This window comes from Gopherus evgoodei, chromosome 15 (genome assembly GCF_007399415.2).
Source record: "Gopherus evgoodei ecotype Sinaloan lineage chromosome 15, rGopEvg1_v1.p, whole genome shotgun sequence".
Classification (NCBI taxonomy): Eukaryota; Metazoa; Chordata; order Testudines; family Testudinidae; genus Gopherus; species Gopherus evgoodei.
The window spans coordinates 21,478,462-21,497,108 of NC_044336.1; the positions used below are offsets into that span (position 1 = coordinate 21,478,462).

General features: G+C 48.0%; 1 protein-coding gene across 2 annotated transcripts in view; it reads right to left on the reverse strand.

Annotated features, from left to right (window-relative positions):
• Nucleotides 1-18,647, reverse strand: part of SMURF2 (SMAD specific E3 ubiquitin protein ligase 2) — a 104,310-nt gene that overhangs the window by 53,910 nt on the left and 31,753 nt on the right. For both annotated transcript variants that reach the window (XM_030534035.1, XM_030534034.1), the window contains exon 2: nucleotides 474-512. In XM_030534035.1, coding sequence (XP_030389895.1) covers nucleotides 474-512 — 39 coding nt within the window. The remainder of the gene's footprint in view (nucleotides 1-473; nucleotides 513-18,647) is intronic.

Here is an 18,647-nt window from a genome sequence, read left to right on the forward strand (position 1 = left end):
AAAACTTCTCTCTCCACTCTAAAGTCAGCATCAATATAATTGGTACATATGTGGGGAAGAAAACAGAATTTTTTGTTTAAAAAAAAGATACTGCACATAATCAACCAATCATACTATTCAAACACCAAAAAGCGACCAGATCAATATTTTTAGATGAAAATCCTTCAGATTTATTAGCACCAAAAATGTCTTCAACCCATAAGCTTCCTTCCCCTCTCCACACCAGTCCAGAGGAGTTGTTGATATTTTTGTTCATTTGTTTGTTTGTTTTTAAAAACAGATTTAAAAAAAATATTCCCAGGATGAGTGCCAGCTAAAAAGTTACAAGCGCTGAAGAACAGTGGGTTGGAAACACCACTACCTCTTTCAACACATGGATGTCAATGCACTATGATGCTGTGTTAAAAGTAGTGTACAGAACTTATATAACATGTAGCACACAAATTAATTCATAAATTTTAATAGCTACTTACGGAAAAAATCCTTTTTCACCAAGTTTTTTGCACATAGTACTGCAAGGGAAACAAGAAATACATAATGAAATTACTTGTCATTAATATTTTAGAATTTCTTTATCTTCTCAGCATTCCAGAAAACCCAGTGCAAAGTAAAAATCTGTGAATATCAAAGATGTGTGCAAGAAAACAAATTGTGATCACGGGCCATTTTTAATGATGTGTGAAGTAAACACAGAAGGCTGAGCCAGAAGTTCCTTCTTTTGACAGTTACCCCAAGGTCAGCTGTGGTGGAAGTTACAGAGAGGTGATGTTCTCAGTATGTGAGTGTGCTTTTCAGCCCTTCAGACATGGCCATATTTTTAATTTAATTTTAAATCACCAGAACATGCTAATATGTGGAAGAGGGATGGAACTGCATCAAGAAAAGAAAAGAAGGGCAGGTGCCTCTAGAACGGATTAGGGTGATTCCCCTATACCGTATGCCCTTTTGGCATAATTCCTGATGGACGGTGATAAATGAAGTTAGCTTGCCCAGTACAACCACACTCACACAAATTAAAGATTTAGAAGGCATAAATCAGTTAGAGTTGCCATTTGTGTTTTCAGCTGTTATTCTTGATTCTAATCTTGCAGTTTCAATGTCTCACTCTGAAAACTGGTTGCTATGATAGTACAAGCCAGCTTTTTAAATGCATTCAATTCACACTTTAGTAGAAGACAAAAATAACCAATCTCCAGAGGGTATTAAGGATACAATTAGTAAAACTTGATAAGGATGTAAGGAGATGGTGTACACACGTAAAGAACATTTGTGGAAGTCTGTTAAACAAGCTTTGCCTTACATGAAAAATAAGAGTCAGATCAGAAATAATTTCAATTTAAAGAGCTGAAAAATCAGAACATAATGGAGATTGACTGAGGATCTTCTTGCCTCAGACACATATGCTAATCTATTAGCTACTTGAACTATAAGCTATGAAACTAAAACAATTTGGTTCTTTTAGAAAATATTTGCTCTGTGTGCAGAATCTTCCGGTTTATTAACTGTTTAAATCTGAACAGTAAAATGACTGTCTCGTTGCTTAAACGCAGATAAATATTAAATACATCAATCTAAATCCCACCATAATCAATAGGTAAATTATAACCATTTAATGGCAATTTTTCCATAGAATCCAAGTACCGTATATAATTGATCATAAGCCCGTTTGTTTATAAGCCGACGCCACCCCCCCAAATGGATACGTAAAAATGGAAAAATTTTATAACCCGTTCATAAGCTGACCCTATAATTCAGGGGTCAGCAAACTTTGGGCCACCAGGATAAGCCACTGGTGGGCCGAGATGGTTTGTTTACCTCAAGCGTCCCCTGGCACGGAGGTAAGCAAACAAAGTGTCCCGGCTTACCCTGTCGGGCGGGGACAGCAACTGGTGGGAAATGTTTGGGGGGGGAGAGCTCAGAGTCAGGGGATCAACCTCTGTGACCATCCCCCACATGACCCCACCCCTAGCCTGGGACCCCCACACTCTCCCCATCCCATCCCTTCCCACCTTATCTGGGGAGGGCCAGGGGAGGATGTCTCTGACCTGGCTAGAGCTGCTCCGGCAGGCTGGGTAGCGTGGCCGCAGCCTGCTCCAGTGGGCCAGACCGGGTGGCATGGCCGCAGCCTGCTCCGGTGGGCAAGGCCAGCTTTAAGCAGATTCCCCCGCGCCCACATTTAAGGCACGGGGCTCTCTTAGGCATCTTTAAAAATATATATATATTTTTAAACTCATCCGGCAGCGGCGGGGTATGCTCCGGGGCTTCGGCGGCAGGGGGTCCTTCAGCACCATGGAAGACCCGGAGCAGACCCCCTGCCACCGAACTGCTGCTGAAGCCCTGGACCGCTGCCTGCTATTCACATAGGGCCCCGCCATTCATAAAGCCGGCCCAGCCATTCATAAAGCCGAACCCAGACCAGGCAGCGCGGTCGCAGCATGTTCCAACAGGCTGGGCCATGCTCCAGCGGGCCGGGCAGCAGAGCCACAAACTGCTGTGGGGGGCGTGGCCGAGCGGCACAGCTGCAGCCCACTAGCTCCGGAGCTGCAGCTGCTTCAGAGGCTGGGGGGAGAGCAGTGTGACCAGAAGTGGAGAGACACTGACCCCGCCTCTTCCCTTCTGTCTCTGATGGCTGTGCTGCCTCTCTTTGCTCTCTCTGTTGGTGGCAGAGGGGCTGTGTCCCACTTCTCCCCCTCTATACCCGTTCATAAGCCGACCCCCTTCTCTAGTGCTTCCCTTTTTTACTAAAAAAAAAAAATCGGCTTATGAACGAGTATATACAGCAATTGTCTAAATAAGGTCAGATTTTTAAGGTTTTAGAGTTGATTTTTCTGTAAAAATCACTATCTGTTTTCAAAACTAAATGGATCTGAATAACTGAGACATACCTGTTAAATGAAGTTGCTTTAAAATAGTTTAAGACAAGACTGATAGATCGAGTCTTAAAATGTTGTACAGAGAATTTCCTTACACACAAAAAGGTTTTGTTTAAAAACTTTCTATTGAGTAACGATGGCTATACTCATTTCCTGGTTGACATATCTTTATATTTTTTCACTTAGCATGTACCTTTCTGCTTTACTTGCCCACTAGCAACAAAAGAATTAAGATGCTTGAACAACAGAGACCTAAAATTGAGCAGTTTTGCCTAGTTCTAAATAACTTATCAGAGATTTGTCTTCCTTTCAGTTCTATATAAATAGCAAGACTTCCCACATGAAAATTTGGTGCGTTAGTCAGACTCACCAGTCTAGATTGACTGGTATTCCTGCTTTCACACCATCTAACAAGGAAACTAACTAGATGAACTTTTTGTCTTGCTGCCCAGGTGGCTCCCTAGTATCTGTCTTCTGAAACCCCAGAGAAAGATTCCACCTTCACTACATGAAACTTCAAAAACAACTTTCTGAGTAGGCACCAGAAGCTGGGGTAGCGCCTTGGAGATCTAAATTAAAGAATCAGACTGCAGAATCACTACAAGAACTCTTTTCTTGACAAGACCACACTAAGAATGAACTGAATGGGAAAATCCAACCACATGAAATTGTAGATGACCACTCAGACAAGAAGAAGGCGGCTGAATTCAAGAACAGCCCAATATTTAATCTTTCATGCTGGTTAAAAACAAAAAAGCTACAATTATCAGCACCACATAATCACCAGCCTCAACTGAGGCAGTTTTCTTCCCTCTCTTTGCCAACAAAGCAGCTATATATTTAGAAGTGATGTTTTTATGAAAGACTTGCACTTGGCAAAATTGAAGGAAACTTTTTAAATAAAAAATAAGCATGCACTTGGACAATTTTACAGATCACACTGTACTCAGAAAAAAGTAGAACATGAGCACAAGTGATATGGAGAAAGGCTTTGCTACTTAGCTGGATACTACATATGGCAGAATTTTGAAAAACATGAATTATAAATGGATTCCTATTTTTAAAGTTCTCTTCTGTTTGAAAGTTCCCTTTCAGGGGTTATGAGTCCTTCACCTGAGATATTACTACACTTTAAGAAGAATGGAGAGAAGAAATAAGCAATGATGTGGTCGAACGATCAAGTAAGTATTTACATCCCATGTCCATGCCCTCAATGAATGAGGAGATAGCATTATTACAATTTCTCTAGCCTCTGGTAACAACCAGTCCAAAGTTAGCATCCATTGCGATACTTATCAGTTTGTCTTCAGTAATTTATTTTCAGAAACATGGTTTCTTTTGTCCCTCTAATCGTATTACTGCACAAGCAAATAAGCTATTAAAATATCGCAGTTAATATTATAATTTTAAGAGAGAGCAAGTCTTTACTCAATCAAAACGGGATAATATTGGTTTAAACTGAAGAAAAAGGGGATGATACAGCGCAATCATATGCAAGTTTTATGAAAGGATACTAGTGCTGAGTAATCAGTTAGCTATGAAAGAAATGTTGTGGTCTCTGAGGAAACAATGGCAAATTGAGAAAGACATTGGGAGCCCTGAAGTAAACATTAGAGTGGAATAGACTGTCTCTATTATCAGAGTTTGGTGGCTCCAGACATGTCTTGTTTATTTTTGGAAACTGAAAACAACTCCTTTCTCAAAAATGATTTCTTTCCCATTCCAAAACCAAGGGAAAATAGGAATGTGTTGGCAAAAGGGGGAAAATGCTTCCCCCAACAATAAACTTCTCTTTCCAGGAATGGATTTAAAAAAATAAAATAAAAAAAAATGAAGAATGAAGATAACCGCCTGCAAGGGTGAAAAAGTTACAAGGTGACAAGACATATACAAAAGTTACCAATAATTCTAGTTCTCTGACAATGGTGCATCTGTGCGATGCACTCCCATGGCCACAGAGATTCAGGGACCTTCTAGAAAAGCAGTGCCCACTGGGATATTACGAGCACCCCCTCAAGGTACTAAAAATTATTGGTTAAAAATCCCAAAGGTTTTATTTGGCAAATACAGAGGGTGAAAACTCCCACAGCTGGATGTGAAAACAAGCCACAGAGGGTGGTCAGAAGCTGAACCGCCTCTTATAACCTTGGCTTGAAATATGTACTTCCAATGTACACTGCTTTTCTTGAAGATCACAAAGCTCAATGGTGCTGGTGGCTGCATTCCACAAACTGAACTCACTTTGGAGAAATACAATTACTTATCATAAATATTTCCCCTATGTGAGGAATACCCTTCCCTGAACTGATCTGTACGGAACTACCCTCTCCAAGATCAGCTTCGTCTATGATCCCTACAATTAGTTAACCAACTAAAAGTCTTAGACACAGTCAGGTACAAATTGATGTGCTTTCCAAATGTTTTTAAATATGTCAGAAATAAAAATTTTATATCCATCTTGTATATACATTATGTACAAATGTATGTATCGATTGGATCTCTCTTCTACCCTGTCACTGTTCATTGTCATGTTCAAGGCACATACAGGGCCTAGCATAATGGAGCCACACTGTGAATGGCGCTTTAAGAGCTACTACGACTGAAATAAAAATATTACTCTCTAATTAGTAGACTGAATATCATACATTTTTTCAAATTTTCTAGCAACTTCTGTTTATAAAGATACTGATATAACAGCATCTGCCTCTTTTTAAGGCTAAATGTTAAACAGCTTTCTTTGAGAAATTCAGAACCTAGTAGACTGATAAGAAATGAGTATAGCATTAAGTTAAGAGCTTATTCACAAGTAAAAATAAAAGGATAGTCATGACACCCAATTCTTATGTGGATCATACAACAATCCACTCTGGCACGAATCACAGGAAATGCCTAGAACTGGTACAGCACAATGTTAAACAAATCAGTCAGTCACAAGGGATGCTAATATCAGATCTGTTAACTTAGCCTGAAAACAGTAGTCCTGGTTCTAGCCACTATTACTGGTTCTTCCCTTAAAGAGATGGGGTAGGTGGGGGGGGGGGTAAGGTAATGAGCTGAGAGAAAGCATGTAATGGGAACCCTCCAACACACACCAAATAATTCAACTGCAGATAGCTAACGTTGGCACAAAAGCTGAAAATTTCAGTTGTCCCTTGATGCTTAGATTTTAGGCATGTACACAACTACAGAATGTGATGGCAATCTGCTACACAAGACAGTCATATAAAATTCTTAGGATGATGTAATGAGAGGACAGCTACTAAGCTCAAGGTGCCCAGAGATTTAAGTCTTACATCACTGATGATTTTATAGACCTCTATCATATCTCCCCTTAATCATCTCTTTTCCAAGCTGAACAGCCCCAAATCTTTTTGGTGTCCGCTCTTATAAAAGCTGTTCCATACTATTCATCATCTTTGTTGCCCTTCTCTGAATCTTTTCCAGTTCCATTATATCCTTTCTGAGATGGGGCGATCAGAACTAAATGCAATATTCAAGGTGTAGGCACACCATGGATTTATATAGTGGTATTATGCTATTTTCAGTCTTATTTTCTATCAGTTTCCTAAAAGTTCCTAACATTCCTTTAGCCTTTTTCACTGCTACTGCACACTGAGCTGATGTTTTCAGAAAACTATCTAAGATGATGCTAAGATCTCTTTCTTGAATAGTAACATCTCATTTAGAAGCTATCACTATAAATGTGCACTTGGGATTATTTTTTCCAATTGCATTACTTCGCATTTAACATTGAATTTTATCTGCCATTTTGTTGCACGGTCACCCAGGCTTGTGAGATCCCTTTTGTAACTCTTCACAATCAGCTTTGGATTTAACTAGCTTGAGTAATTTTGTTTCAGCTGCAAATTTGCCACCTCACTGTTTACCCCTTTTTCCAGATCATTTATGAATATGTTGAACAGCACCGGTCCCAGTACAGATCCTTGTGGGATCACACTGAGAAAACGCAACATTTATTCCTACCCTTCGTTTTCTGTGTTTTAACCATTTACTAATCCATGAGAGGACCTTCCGTTATCCCATGACTACTTAGTTTCCTTCAGAGCCTTGAATAAGGGACCTTGTCAAAGGCTTTCTGAAAATCCAAGTAACACTATATCCACCAGATCACCCTTATCCACATGCTTGTTGACATCCTCAAAGAATTCTAATTAATTGATGAGATAAAAGACGGTTACTCACCTTTGTAACTGTTGTTCTTCGAGATGTGTTGCTCATATCCATTCCAGTTAGGTGTACGCGCCGCGCGTGCACATTCGTCGGAAAACTTTTACCCTAGCAACTCAGTGGGCCGGCAGGTCGCCCCCTAGAGTGGCGCCACCATGGCGCTCCATATATACTCCTGCCGGCCCACCCGCTCCTCAGTTCCTTCTTGCCGGCTACTCCGACAGTGGGGAAGGAGGGCGGGTGCGGAATGGATATGAGCAACACATCTCGAAGAACAACAGTTACAAAGGTGAGTAACCGTCTTTTCTTCTTCGAGTGATTGCTCATATCCATTCCAGTTAGGTGAATCCCAAGCCTTACAAAGGCGGTGGGGTCGGAGTGAAATGTGGCAGAATAAAACTGCCGAGCCAGAGGCTACAGCCTCTCTTGACTGCTGAACCAGGGCATACTGCGAAGCAAAGGTAAGGACCGAGGACCAATGGAGCTTCGCGACAGGTCTCGTGGGTAGAAACACGAGCCAGCAAGGCGGCAGATGAAGCCTGAGCCCTGGTAGAATGCACGGTGATGTGGCTTGGGGAAATATGAGCCAAATCAGAACAAGTGGGGATGTCCGCCATCACCCAAGATGAGATCCTCTGAGAGGAAAACAAGCAAGCCCTCCCTTTGGCCCGCTACCGGGGCAGAGCTGGGGCACCTTAGGAAATGATTCTGTCAGCACAACATAATGCGAGCACTCCACAGATGTCCAAGGAGTGCAACGGTTATGCCCATTGCGTTGAGCTGTGGGTAACATGAAAGGCCAAAACACCTTAGGGAGGAAAGCCGGGTGCGGTCACAACTGCACCTTGTCTTTGTGGAACCTTCGTAAGAGCTCTGATCTCAGAGACCCGTCTGGCCAAGACTAGGTTGAGGCCCCAGGGCGGGGCTGGGCGGCGCACCCGAGGGTGCAAGCGCTCCAAGCCCTTGAGGGACCTCGAACCCATAGAGCGTGGGACACTGAACGTCCATCTTAGCCTGCTGGAAGGTAGGGACGGCTGCTGAGAGTATCCTCAGCGATGATACCGCCAGATCCTGCCGCTGAAGGCCAGAGGCAGGCCAAATAGAGGGGATCGAGACCTCAGCAGGAGCAAGATCGAGCGTACTGCAGCTGTAAAGGAAACGCTTCCACCTGGCTCGGTACGTTGACCAGGTGGAAGGCTGCCTGTCACCCCAACTCAGGTACGCAGGAGCCACCGTGAGGCGAAGAGGCTGCAGGTCCGAGTGACGAAGCCTGTCATTGCCCTGAGTGATGAGGTCTGGGCTGACAGGCCGAGCAACGTGGTATGTCAGTGCTGCCTGGACCACTCTGGAGTGATCATGATGACGCACGCTCCGCCCCTGCGGAATTTGAGCAGGACGTAACGAACCAGTGGGAACAGCGGGAAGGCATAATGCAGTTGGCCGTTCCACGGTATCAGGAATGCGTCCAAGATCGATTCCGAGGAGAGACCTTGGAAGGAGCAGAACACCTGGCATTTCCTGCACTCGCGGTGAGCGAACAGGTCTGTGTGAGGAACCATTTCCACTTCCGGAAAGCGGGACGCCTCACATGGGGCAGAGTGATGACTCGTAAGACAGGAAAGACCTGCTGAGTCAAAGAGATAAGACGTTCCGAACGCCTGGGAGAAAGGACGTCGCCAGCTCCATCGAGCGGGCCATGCAAAAGACCCGGAAATGGATGGCCTCCTGACAAAAAAGGGGGGAGGACTATGTCCCCCCTGAATGCTTATGAAGCACCTGGCCATTGTGTTGGCTGTAAACACCGAGATACAACGGCCTCGCAGCTGCCGCTGGAACCCCTGGCATGCCAGGCGGACTACTCTGATTTTTGGGGCATTAATGAGGAATGCCAGCTCCCTAGAAGACCGAAGGCCTTAAGCTCGGAGGTGACCATGAGCACTCGAGCAGAGAGATGATGCGTCCGCCGTCAGGGGCAGTGAGGGCTGGGGCGGATGAAACCGCATCCTGTCCACACCAAGGAGGGGGTTAGCCACCACTCTAGGGAGCCTAAGGCGTTCGAGGGAACGGTGACTACCATGACCATTGGCTCCCTGTCCAAGCGGTACGCCGAGGTGGGCCGGACTTGGAGAGGACGGAGGCGGAGCTTGGCGTGTTTGGTTACAAACTTGCGGGCAACCATGGACCCAGGAGACTGAGACAAGAACGAGCTGAGGTCGTTGGGAAAGCCTTCAGACCTCAGATGATTGATGCCATCGCCTAAAACCGCAGTTGCGATAAGCAGGCTCCGGCTAGGTAGGAGACCAAGATAGCCCCTAGGAAGCCCAACCTCTGCGTGGGAACCAGAGTGGATTGCTCTATAGTAATCATCAGGCCTTGATCTGTGAATAAGACCGTGACGATGCCCACGGCTGAGTGGGTTGTGTGTCAGAGTCTCCTCGGATAAGCGAATCGTCCCAATACGGAAAAACGCATATCCGACATAGCTACGGTAGGCGGCGACTATGGCCGTAAACCGGGAGTATTCACCGCTGGCTATAAAGCGGAGGCATCTCCCGTGCGGAGGGAAGATGGCATTGCGAAAGTACGCGTCCTTCCTATCCAGGGCGGCATAGTAGCCCCCAGGAGGCAAGGATGGAATAATGGTTCCCAGGGATACCATGCAGAACTTCAACCTTATCCCAAACCGGTTGAGTCCATGCAGGACCAGGGAGGTCTGAGACCTGTGTTCGAGTGGGGAACTAGGGCATAACGGGAGTAAAACCCCTAGCCCCTTTCGTCCGCTGAAGGGGGACAGGGCTGGAGCAATTTAAAGGTGGTACCTATGCTCCATCGTGCGCAGGACCCAGCGATCTAAAAGTAACTGGGGCCATGCCAGGAGAAAGCGGGATCAGGATCCCGTCCTGCGACTGGTACACCGCCCTCCGGCGAACCTTGGAAGGTCCGTCTTTGGTCCCAGTGGTAATTGCGAGGGACCTCGACTTTGGCTTTTTAGAGGGCCTGACGTTTGTCTGCGACCACCTTGGCCTTGCCGTTTTCCAGAGTTCTGCCTCTGGCTAGGCACAGAGTATGGCGGCTGGGGCCATAAAGGCCTGCGTTTGGTCGCAAGCGTATACACGCTGAGACGCATTAGGACCCTATTGTCCAGCAGGCTTCGCAGTCTGGGGCTGTCTCTGCCGCGAAGATGCCTTTACCAACAAAGGGTAAATTCTTTCCCCCGTCCTCCAAGACGGCAGCGAACTCTAGGTGGGAGGTTCGAGGGAGAAACTCCTCCACCCAGGTGCTATAATTATCGCAGCTAAGCAAGGCTTGTTGCTTTGCTACCCAGAGGCGCAGGGCCCCTGCAGAGTACACCTTGCATTCGCCAAGGCTCTTTCTGCTTCGGGGCTGGCGCCCGCTGGCTATGATATCAGGATCGTGGTCCTGAGCATAAAATCTGCGCATATGGGATGACACGGATGCGTGTCCGGATGGCCATGGAGGTACTAAAAGAAGGCACGGGCCGAGTCTCTGACTCACTCGGACCTTGCCCAACTCGGCACCGGGGACCGGCATCGGGAGGCGTATCGGTACCTGGAACGAGATCCAGACCCGCAACCAGAACGGTGTCGGGAGGTCGACCGAGATCTCGAGGCTCGGAGAAGAGCTACAGGAGTCAAGGTACCTGCCCCGGTGCCAGATGTCGGAACGGTGCCGATAGCGGGTCGGCGAATGGGATACCGACCGGTGCAGCGAGTGTGACCAGTACCGAGGAAAACAGTACCGGGACTGCCAGTGGTGTCCGGCGTGCCGACAGGACTTGGAGTGTCTGCGGGACCGTGATCATGGACGGTGCCGCTCTGCTGTACTGACAGGGGACAGTCCCTTGAAGAGACTGTATTACCCGTACCGGCGGTGCCCGGGTCAGGCAGCACTGACTCTGTCATGGCACTGAGAGCCCTCGCCGTTGGTAACATCTCCGGCGTGCAGGGAACAGCAGGCTCAACCACAGTGCGTACTGGGGAGCTGTCAGGCACCGGATTCGACGGCCCTCGTGGGGCCGGGATCCACGGTACCGAGGTCATCAGAGCTTCGGTAGGTGCCGGTGCCGGGCGAACCGAGTTAGATAAGCTGTCTGGCTGCGGTGCCGTCAGCACTGAAGCAGCGGGAGTAATACGCTCAACCACGGCGCGTGCCGGGGAGCCGTCGGGCACCGGATTCGATAGCCCTTGTGGGACTGGAATCGACGGTGCCGATAGAAGCAGCCGGAACAGGAGCTCAACCACGGCGCGTACCTGGGAGCCGTCAGGCACCGGATTCTACGGCCCTTGCGGGACCGGGATCGACGGTGCCGACGTCATCGGTGCCGCAGCAGGTGTCGGTGCCGGGCGATCCGACTTAGACTAGCTCTCTGACCGCGGTGCCGTTGGCACGGAAGCAGCCGGAGCATTAGCTCGACCACGGCGCGTGCCGGGGAGCCGTCAGGCACCGGATACTATGGCCCTTGCGGGACCGGGATCGACGGTGCCGACGTCATCGGTGCCGCAGCAGGTGTCGGTGCCGGGCGATCCGACGTAGACGAGCTCTCTGGCTGCGGTGCCGTTGGCACGGAAGCAGCAGGAGCAATACGCTCAACCACGGCGCGTGCCGGGGAGCCGTCAGGCACTGGATTCTACGGCCCGTGTGGGACCGGGATCGACGGTGCCGACGCCATCGGTGCCGCAGCAGGTGTCGGTGCCGGGCGATCCGACGTAGACGAGCCCTCTGGCTGCGGTGCCGCTGGCACGGAAGCAGCAGGAGCAATACGCTCAACCACGGCGCGTGTCGGGGAGCCGTCAGGCACCGGATTCTACGGCCCGTGTGGGACCGGGATCGACGGTGCCGACGCCATCGGTGCCGCAGCAGGTGTCGGTGCCGGGCGATCCGACGTAGACGAGCCCTCTGGCTGCGGTGCCGCTGGCACGGAAGCAGCAGGAGCAATACGCTCAACCACGGCGCGTGCCGGGGAGCCGTCAGGCACCGGATTCTACGGCCCTTGTGGGACCGGGATCGACGGTGACGACGTCATCGGTGCCGTAGCAGGTGTCAGCGCCGGGCGATCCGACTAGACGAGCTCTCTGGCTGCGGTGCCGCTGGCACGGAAGCAGCAGGAGCAATACGCTCAACCACGGCGCGTGCCGGGGAGCCGTCAGGCACCGGATTCTACGGCCCTTATGGGACCGGGATCGACGGTGACGACGTCATCGGTGTCGTAGCAGGTGTCAGCGCCGGGCGATCCGAGTAGACGAGCTCTCTGGCTGCGGTGCCGCTGGCACGGAAGCAGCAGGAGCAATACGCTCAACCACGGCGCGTGCCGGGGAGCCGTCAGGCACCGGATTCTACGGCCCTCGTGGGACCGGGATCGACGGTGCCGACGTCGTCGGTGCCGGGCGAGCCATCTTAGACGAGCTGTCTAGCTGTGGTGCAGCTGGCACAGAAGCAGCAGGAGCAGTAAGCTCTACCACGGCGCGAGCCGGGGAGCTGCCAGGCAGCGGATTCCCTGGTCCTGGGGGACTGGAATCGACGGAGCCGAAGTCATCGGTGCCTCTGCAGGTGACGGTGCCGGATAACGCAACTGAGGCGAGCTCTCTGGCTGCGATGCAGGTGGCACGGAAGTAGCGGGAGCAGGGGGCTCAACCACGTCGCGTGCCGGGGAGCTGCCAGGCACCAGCAGGAATCGTAGACTCTCTCGACCTCGGAAGGGAGCGGTGCCGAGTCGACATCGGTGCCGGCGACGGTCGGTGCCGAAAGGCCTTGGTGGTACCGGCGGGGTCCGGTGCCGAGGAGGCGCTTCTGCCCGCCGCTTGAACATCGCTCCGCGCCCAAGGTGGAGGGGCAAGTGAAAGTCCCGCACCTTTTTGTTCTCGGCTTAAAAGCCTTGCAAATGGGGCACTTATCTGTCAAGTGTGATTCCCTGAGGCACTTCAAACAGGAGTCATGTAGATCTCTCTTCGGCCGCGGCTTCTGGCAAGCCGGGCCCCTTTTTAAAACCCGGTGAGCCATGCATGGCTCCGGCACTGGGCTCATGGAAGGGGCTACTTCCTGAACCCCGCTAACTAAACTAACCATACAAATATATATATAAAAGTGTTATAACTGCATAATTATATACGAGAAAACGAGTAGCTAGGGAAGTGGAGGTCAGCTAAGCCGCGCTCCACTGTTCCAACGACCGACACGGGCGGTAAGAAGGAACTGAGGAGCGGGTGGGCCGGCAGGAGTATATATGGAGCGCCATGGTGGCGCCACTCTAGGGGGCGACCTGCCGGCCCACTGAGTTGCTAGGGTAAAAGTTTTCCGACGAATGTGCACGCGCGGCGCGTACACCTAACTGGAATGGATATGAGCAATCACTCGAAGAAGAACTTCAGTTTACAAAACCCATTGTAACATTCTATACCTTGGGGGAGTGCCCCATAACCCTCATATTCCTCATTTATATATAATTGTGATCTTGCATATAAAGCATGGTATGTAAGGCATCAGGGGAAAGGTTATGATCTGCTGAAAGTAACTATTCTATCTAAATATGTATATTGTTAGCACCTATAAAGTTATGAGATTGCGTTGTATGGTTGTCAGTAAAACATGCTGCAATTTGGGGAAATCAGCCAGATATAGCTCTCCAGAGACAACAGCAAGGAAAGTAACCAGTGCCCCGGCGGGTGTCAAACAACCATCAACAGCCATTGTTCATGAAGGGAGTTGCAATTCATAAGGCCACACCAGGGGAATTGCTCAGCCTTGCCCGAGGACTCAGCAATGCCCACCAGACATGCCTGGACTTGTATTCCCCAAGCACATGGACTAAGGGTATAAAACATAACACTGTGGCCCCATGTTTGACTTTTTCTCTTCCCCCCCCCCCCACCTATGCTGCAAGCAACAAGGACACTCAGAAGACTGAAGACACCAAGAGAGGAGACTCTCCCAGGTTTCAAGGGTGAAACCTGTGTACTATAAACTGCAATGTTCAGTAGGGTGAGAAAAACTACTTAATCTAGATCAGAGGTTTTCAACATTTTTTTTCCTGTGGCCCCCACAACATGCTATAAAACTCTACGGCCCACCTGTGCCACAATATCTGGTTTTCTGCATATAAAAGCCAGAGCCAGCATTAGGGGATAGCAAGCAGGGCAATTGCGTGGGGCCCCATGCCACAGGGGCCCCCACAAAGCTACACTGTTCAGGCTTCAGCTTCAGGTTGCAGGGCTCAGAGACCTGCACTTCAGTCCCATGCAGTGGGGCTTAGGTTTTCTGCTCTAATGCTGGCCTTGCTTGCAGGCCCCCCTGAAACCTGCAGAAGGCCCCGTAGGGGTCCTGGACCCTGGCTGAGAACTACTGATCTAGATATTGCCCAGTCTAACAGGATTGAGGGTTTAGACTGTGTGCTTATATTTTATTTTATTTTAGTAACTAGCTCTGACTTCCTGCCTATCACTTAAAATCTATCTTTTGTAATCAATAAACTTGTTTTACTGTTTATTTTTACCAGTGAGTTTGCCTGAAGTGCTTAGTAAATCTGCTCAGGTTACAAAGGCTGCTGTATGTCCACTTTCCATTGATGAAGTGGTGAATAAATTAATAAACTTGAGCTGCTCAAGATCCTTACTTCAGACTGAGCAGGGGCGGCTCCAGGCCTCGGCACGTCAAGTGTGTGCTTGGGGTGGCATACCGTGAGAGGGAGCTCTGCCGGTCGCCGGGAGGGCGGCAGGCAGGCTGCCTTCGGCGGCATGCCTGCAGAGGGTCCACTAGTCCCACGGCTCCGGTGGACCTCCCGCAGGGGTGCCTGCGGAGTGTTCCGTGGAGCCGCGGGACCAGCGGACCCTCCACAGGCACGCCTACGGGAGGTCCACCGGAGCCGCGGGACCGACGACTGGCAGAGCGCCCTCCGCGGCATGCCGCCGTGCTTGGGGCGGCGAAATGGCGAGAGCCGCCCCCGAGACTGAGGACAAATTCAAGAGGAATTTTCATGTATGCAAACTTGAACTTTATAGAAAAAAAAAATTTCTGTTGCCTAGAAGTTTTCTGTACTCTACTTACTCCTGAGCTCTCTCTTGCACAGACTAGTTTCAGCTTTGGATTTTTCTACAGCAAAGTTATAATATTGTTTTTATGACATCAGGGTCTGTTGCTATAGAAATTATTATCATGTCGCATTATTATTACAGTTTTAGTCACAAAGCATAAAAAACATACATATAATAAATACACATAAGATAAGGTTCCTGTCCTGAAGAAGAAATTGCAATCTAATGATGCAAATACAGAAAGCCATTACAGAAAACAGGACAAGCAATGCAAGCAGCAAAACGTGCAGTTGTATCTAGTTCAGAGAACTAGTAGGATTTCAGATGAGATCTGGAGGAAAGAGAAGCTTCTTGAAAATATTGATATGGAGTCTGTTCTGAGGGGAGAGGGTAATATGTAAGAAGGAGAAGAGTCAAGGGGAGGGTAAAGTTTTACCACTGGTAACAGAGAAAAAACACATACTGATGATACTCTAGAAGAAGAGTGACAGGATTTGACGATATCCTGGATGTGATGGGAAGAGGTGCGCGATAGAAGGCCAATGCCAGTTGCCCCAGAGGGAATGAACAGAACAGGTAATCATCAAGTGATCCATGCCCTGTGGACCATTTCCAGCTTCTGGCAAACAGTAGCTAGGGACACCATCTCTGCCCATCCTGGCTAACAGCCATTGATGGACCTATCCTCCAGGAATTTATCTAGCTCTTTTTTGAACCCGGTTGTAGTCTTGGCCTTCACAACACCCTCTGGCAAAGAGTTCTACAGGTTGACTGTGCATTGTGTGAAGAAATACTTCCTTTTGTTTGTTTTAAACCTGCTGCCTATTAATTTCATTCGGTGACCCCTAGTTCTTGTATTATGAGGAGTAAATAACCCTTCTCTATTGACTTTCTTCACAAGCAAAGATGATGCCAAAGCTACAAGTCCGACTGAGAGAGTTAATGGTCTCAGCAATGAAAAAGTCTGGAAGAAAAATGACAAACTCACTCTGAGCTGGAGGTGGGCTTTCTCCAGGCCCACACAAAAGATAGGAATAGGACAGAGAGAGTAAGGCGTTAGGGTGGAGAAAGCAGATTTAGTACTATGACTTCACTGCAACATAAACCAGAAGAGATTAAAAATGAAAGCCTAAGAAGAGTATGAAGAATAAGTGGGCTTAGGTTGTAAAGTGCTAAATTATGCCCAGTGTGAGAATTACCCTCTTTAAAAGAATAAATTGTTTAAAAAATGAAATAGAATTCTTAAATATATCTGGTACATTTAAAAAAGTTTTTTTTTTTAACTGCAGAATAATTACAAAGCAATCTTTTGTGCCTGATTTACTGTGACCAGTTTGAGACCAATCCTTTATAAACAGGTGTCCATATAAGACTGTATATATTGTTGAATAATACTTTAGAATTTAAAGTATTTATTTTAAAAAAATTAAGTTTCTACTCCTACATTTACAAATAAAAAACTTCCAAAAATGTGAACTCAGTATAAGCAAATGCAGTAATGTTTCCCTTCATCTGTAGACAGCCTTAAACAATAGCTTTGAAAGAAATGTGAATTCATGTTAATGTGTCGTTGACTATGAAACCTAGTGATAGTTATCAATATAATCATCTAAATTATTTCACTGATTAGTTTACTTACTGTTATAATTAAGGCTAAGATTTAGCCATAGGTAGTTTTTGGTAAAAGTCATGGACAGGTCATAGGCAAACAAACAAAAATTCATGGCCCCTGACCTGTTCATGACTTTTAATATATAAATACCCTTGACTAACACTTAACACCTCCTTAGGCCCAAGGCGCTACTGTTCTGGAGGACCCTCAGGACACTGCTGTTGTGGGGGCCCTGCACTGGCCACAGGGGCTAACCGCCCCTGGGACCAGGGCCAGCTTTAGGAAGTGTGGAGCCCAATTTGAATACCCGGCGGCAGTTTGGGTCTTTGGCAGCGGGTCCTTCACTTGCTACGGGTCCTCCGCAGCACTGAGGGACCCGCCACCGAAATGCCACCGAAGACCCGGAGCGAGTGAAGGACCTGCTGAAAAAGTGCCGAAGACCCGGACCACCGCCGGGTGAGTAAAAATTAAAAAGTTAGGTGTTCTTCTTTAGGGTGCAGGGCCCGATTCGGGGGAAATTGGCCTAAAGCCGGCCCTGCCTGGGACCGTTGCTTGGGTGCTTCCTCCGGGATCAGCCACACCAGCCATTGCAGCTGCAAAAGTCACAGAACTCGCAGAAAGTACAGAATCCGTGACTTCTGCAACCTCCATGACAGAATCGCAGCCTTAGTTATGATATGTAGTAGCAGATACTGTGGGAGGGTGCAATGTGTAGCTAGCTATTGTCAAGGGTTATGATGATTAATTTGTACTGCTGGAGCTCTAGAAGACCCCAGTTAGGATCAAGGCCCCATTGTGCTATCCAAAAACACAGAGGAAATGGCAAACTCTGCCTCAAAGAACTTACCATCTAAAAATACATGAGCAGAGGAAAGAAATACATATACAAGCAAAGTAATTAAGCTGGGAATAGGTATACAACTTGTTAGCATCATGTTTGAGTTTATTTTTAAATAAACTCTCCATACAGTCTAAGCTCCCACTGGAGGCTGATAGCCACATTGTAGGTCTTGGGGAAAGAAGCATTGTAAAAAGTCTATTTGAATTTGTCTAGCAATTAGGGTGACCAGATAGCAAGTGTGAAAAAAATCGGGATAGGGTGGGGGTAATAGGAGCCCGTATTAAAAAAAGCCCCAAATATCGGGACTGTCACTATAAAATCGGGTCATCTGGTCACCCTACTAGCAATGCACGATATTTCCCTCTCCCCAGCTCTCCCAAAATAAAATATATGCTATTTTTCCTTCTCTTTACTAAAAAACTTACTAAAAGTATTAGCATGTGGAGACAATGGGCTTGTCTACACTGGCAGTTTACAGTGCTGCAACTTTCTCGCTCAAGGGGGTGAAAAAAACACCCCCGAGTGCAGTAAGTTTCAGCGCTGTAAAGCACCAGTGTAGACAGTGCACCAGCACTGAGAGCTGTGCTCCCAGCGCTAGTAGCTATGCCCCTCGTGGAGGAGGTGTTTTTAGAGCACTGGGAGAGCACGCTCCCAGTGCTCTGCCGCAACGACACAACCCATGTTAAAGTGCTGCCGCAGCTAGCCCAATGTGAAAGTGCAGCAGACACAATGATGTGATAGATTACAATGGCCCCTACCCAGCAAGCCGTTTGTACTACTAGAGAATTAAACAGACTAACGTCCGGTCTACACTACAGAGTTAGGTTGACACAAAGTAGCTTACATCGACCTAACTGCATAAATGTCTACACTAAAATCTACATAACTCACCTGCAACACTGACTTAATAACTCCACTTCCACGAGAGGCACAGAATCAGTGTTGATGTAGTTATGTTGATGAAGTGTCAGTGTGAGCAATGGAGTGCCTACATCGACTGTGACTGGCTTTCAGAATAACTGGCACATAATTGGCTTGTGTGCCGCTGACACAATGAGCAAAGCGTAGACACATGTGGCAGCTGTATG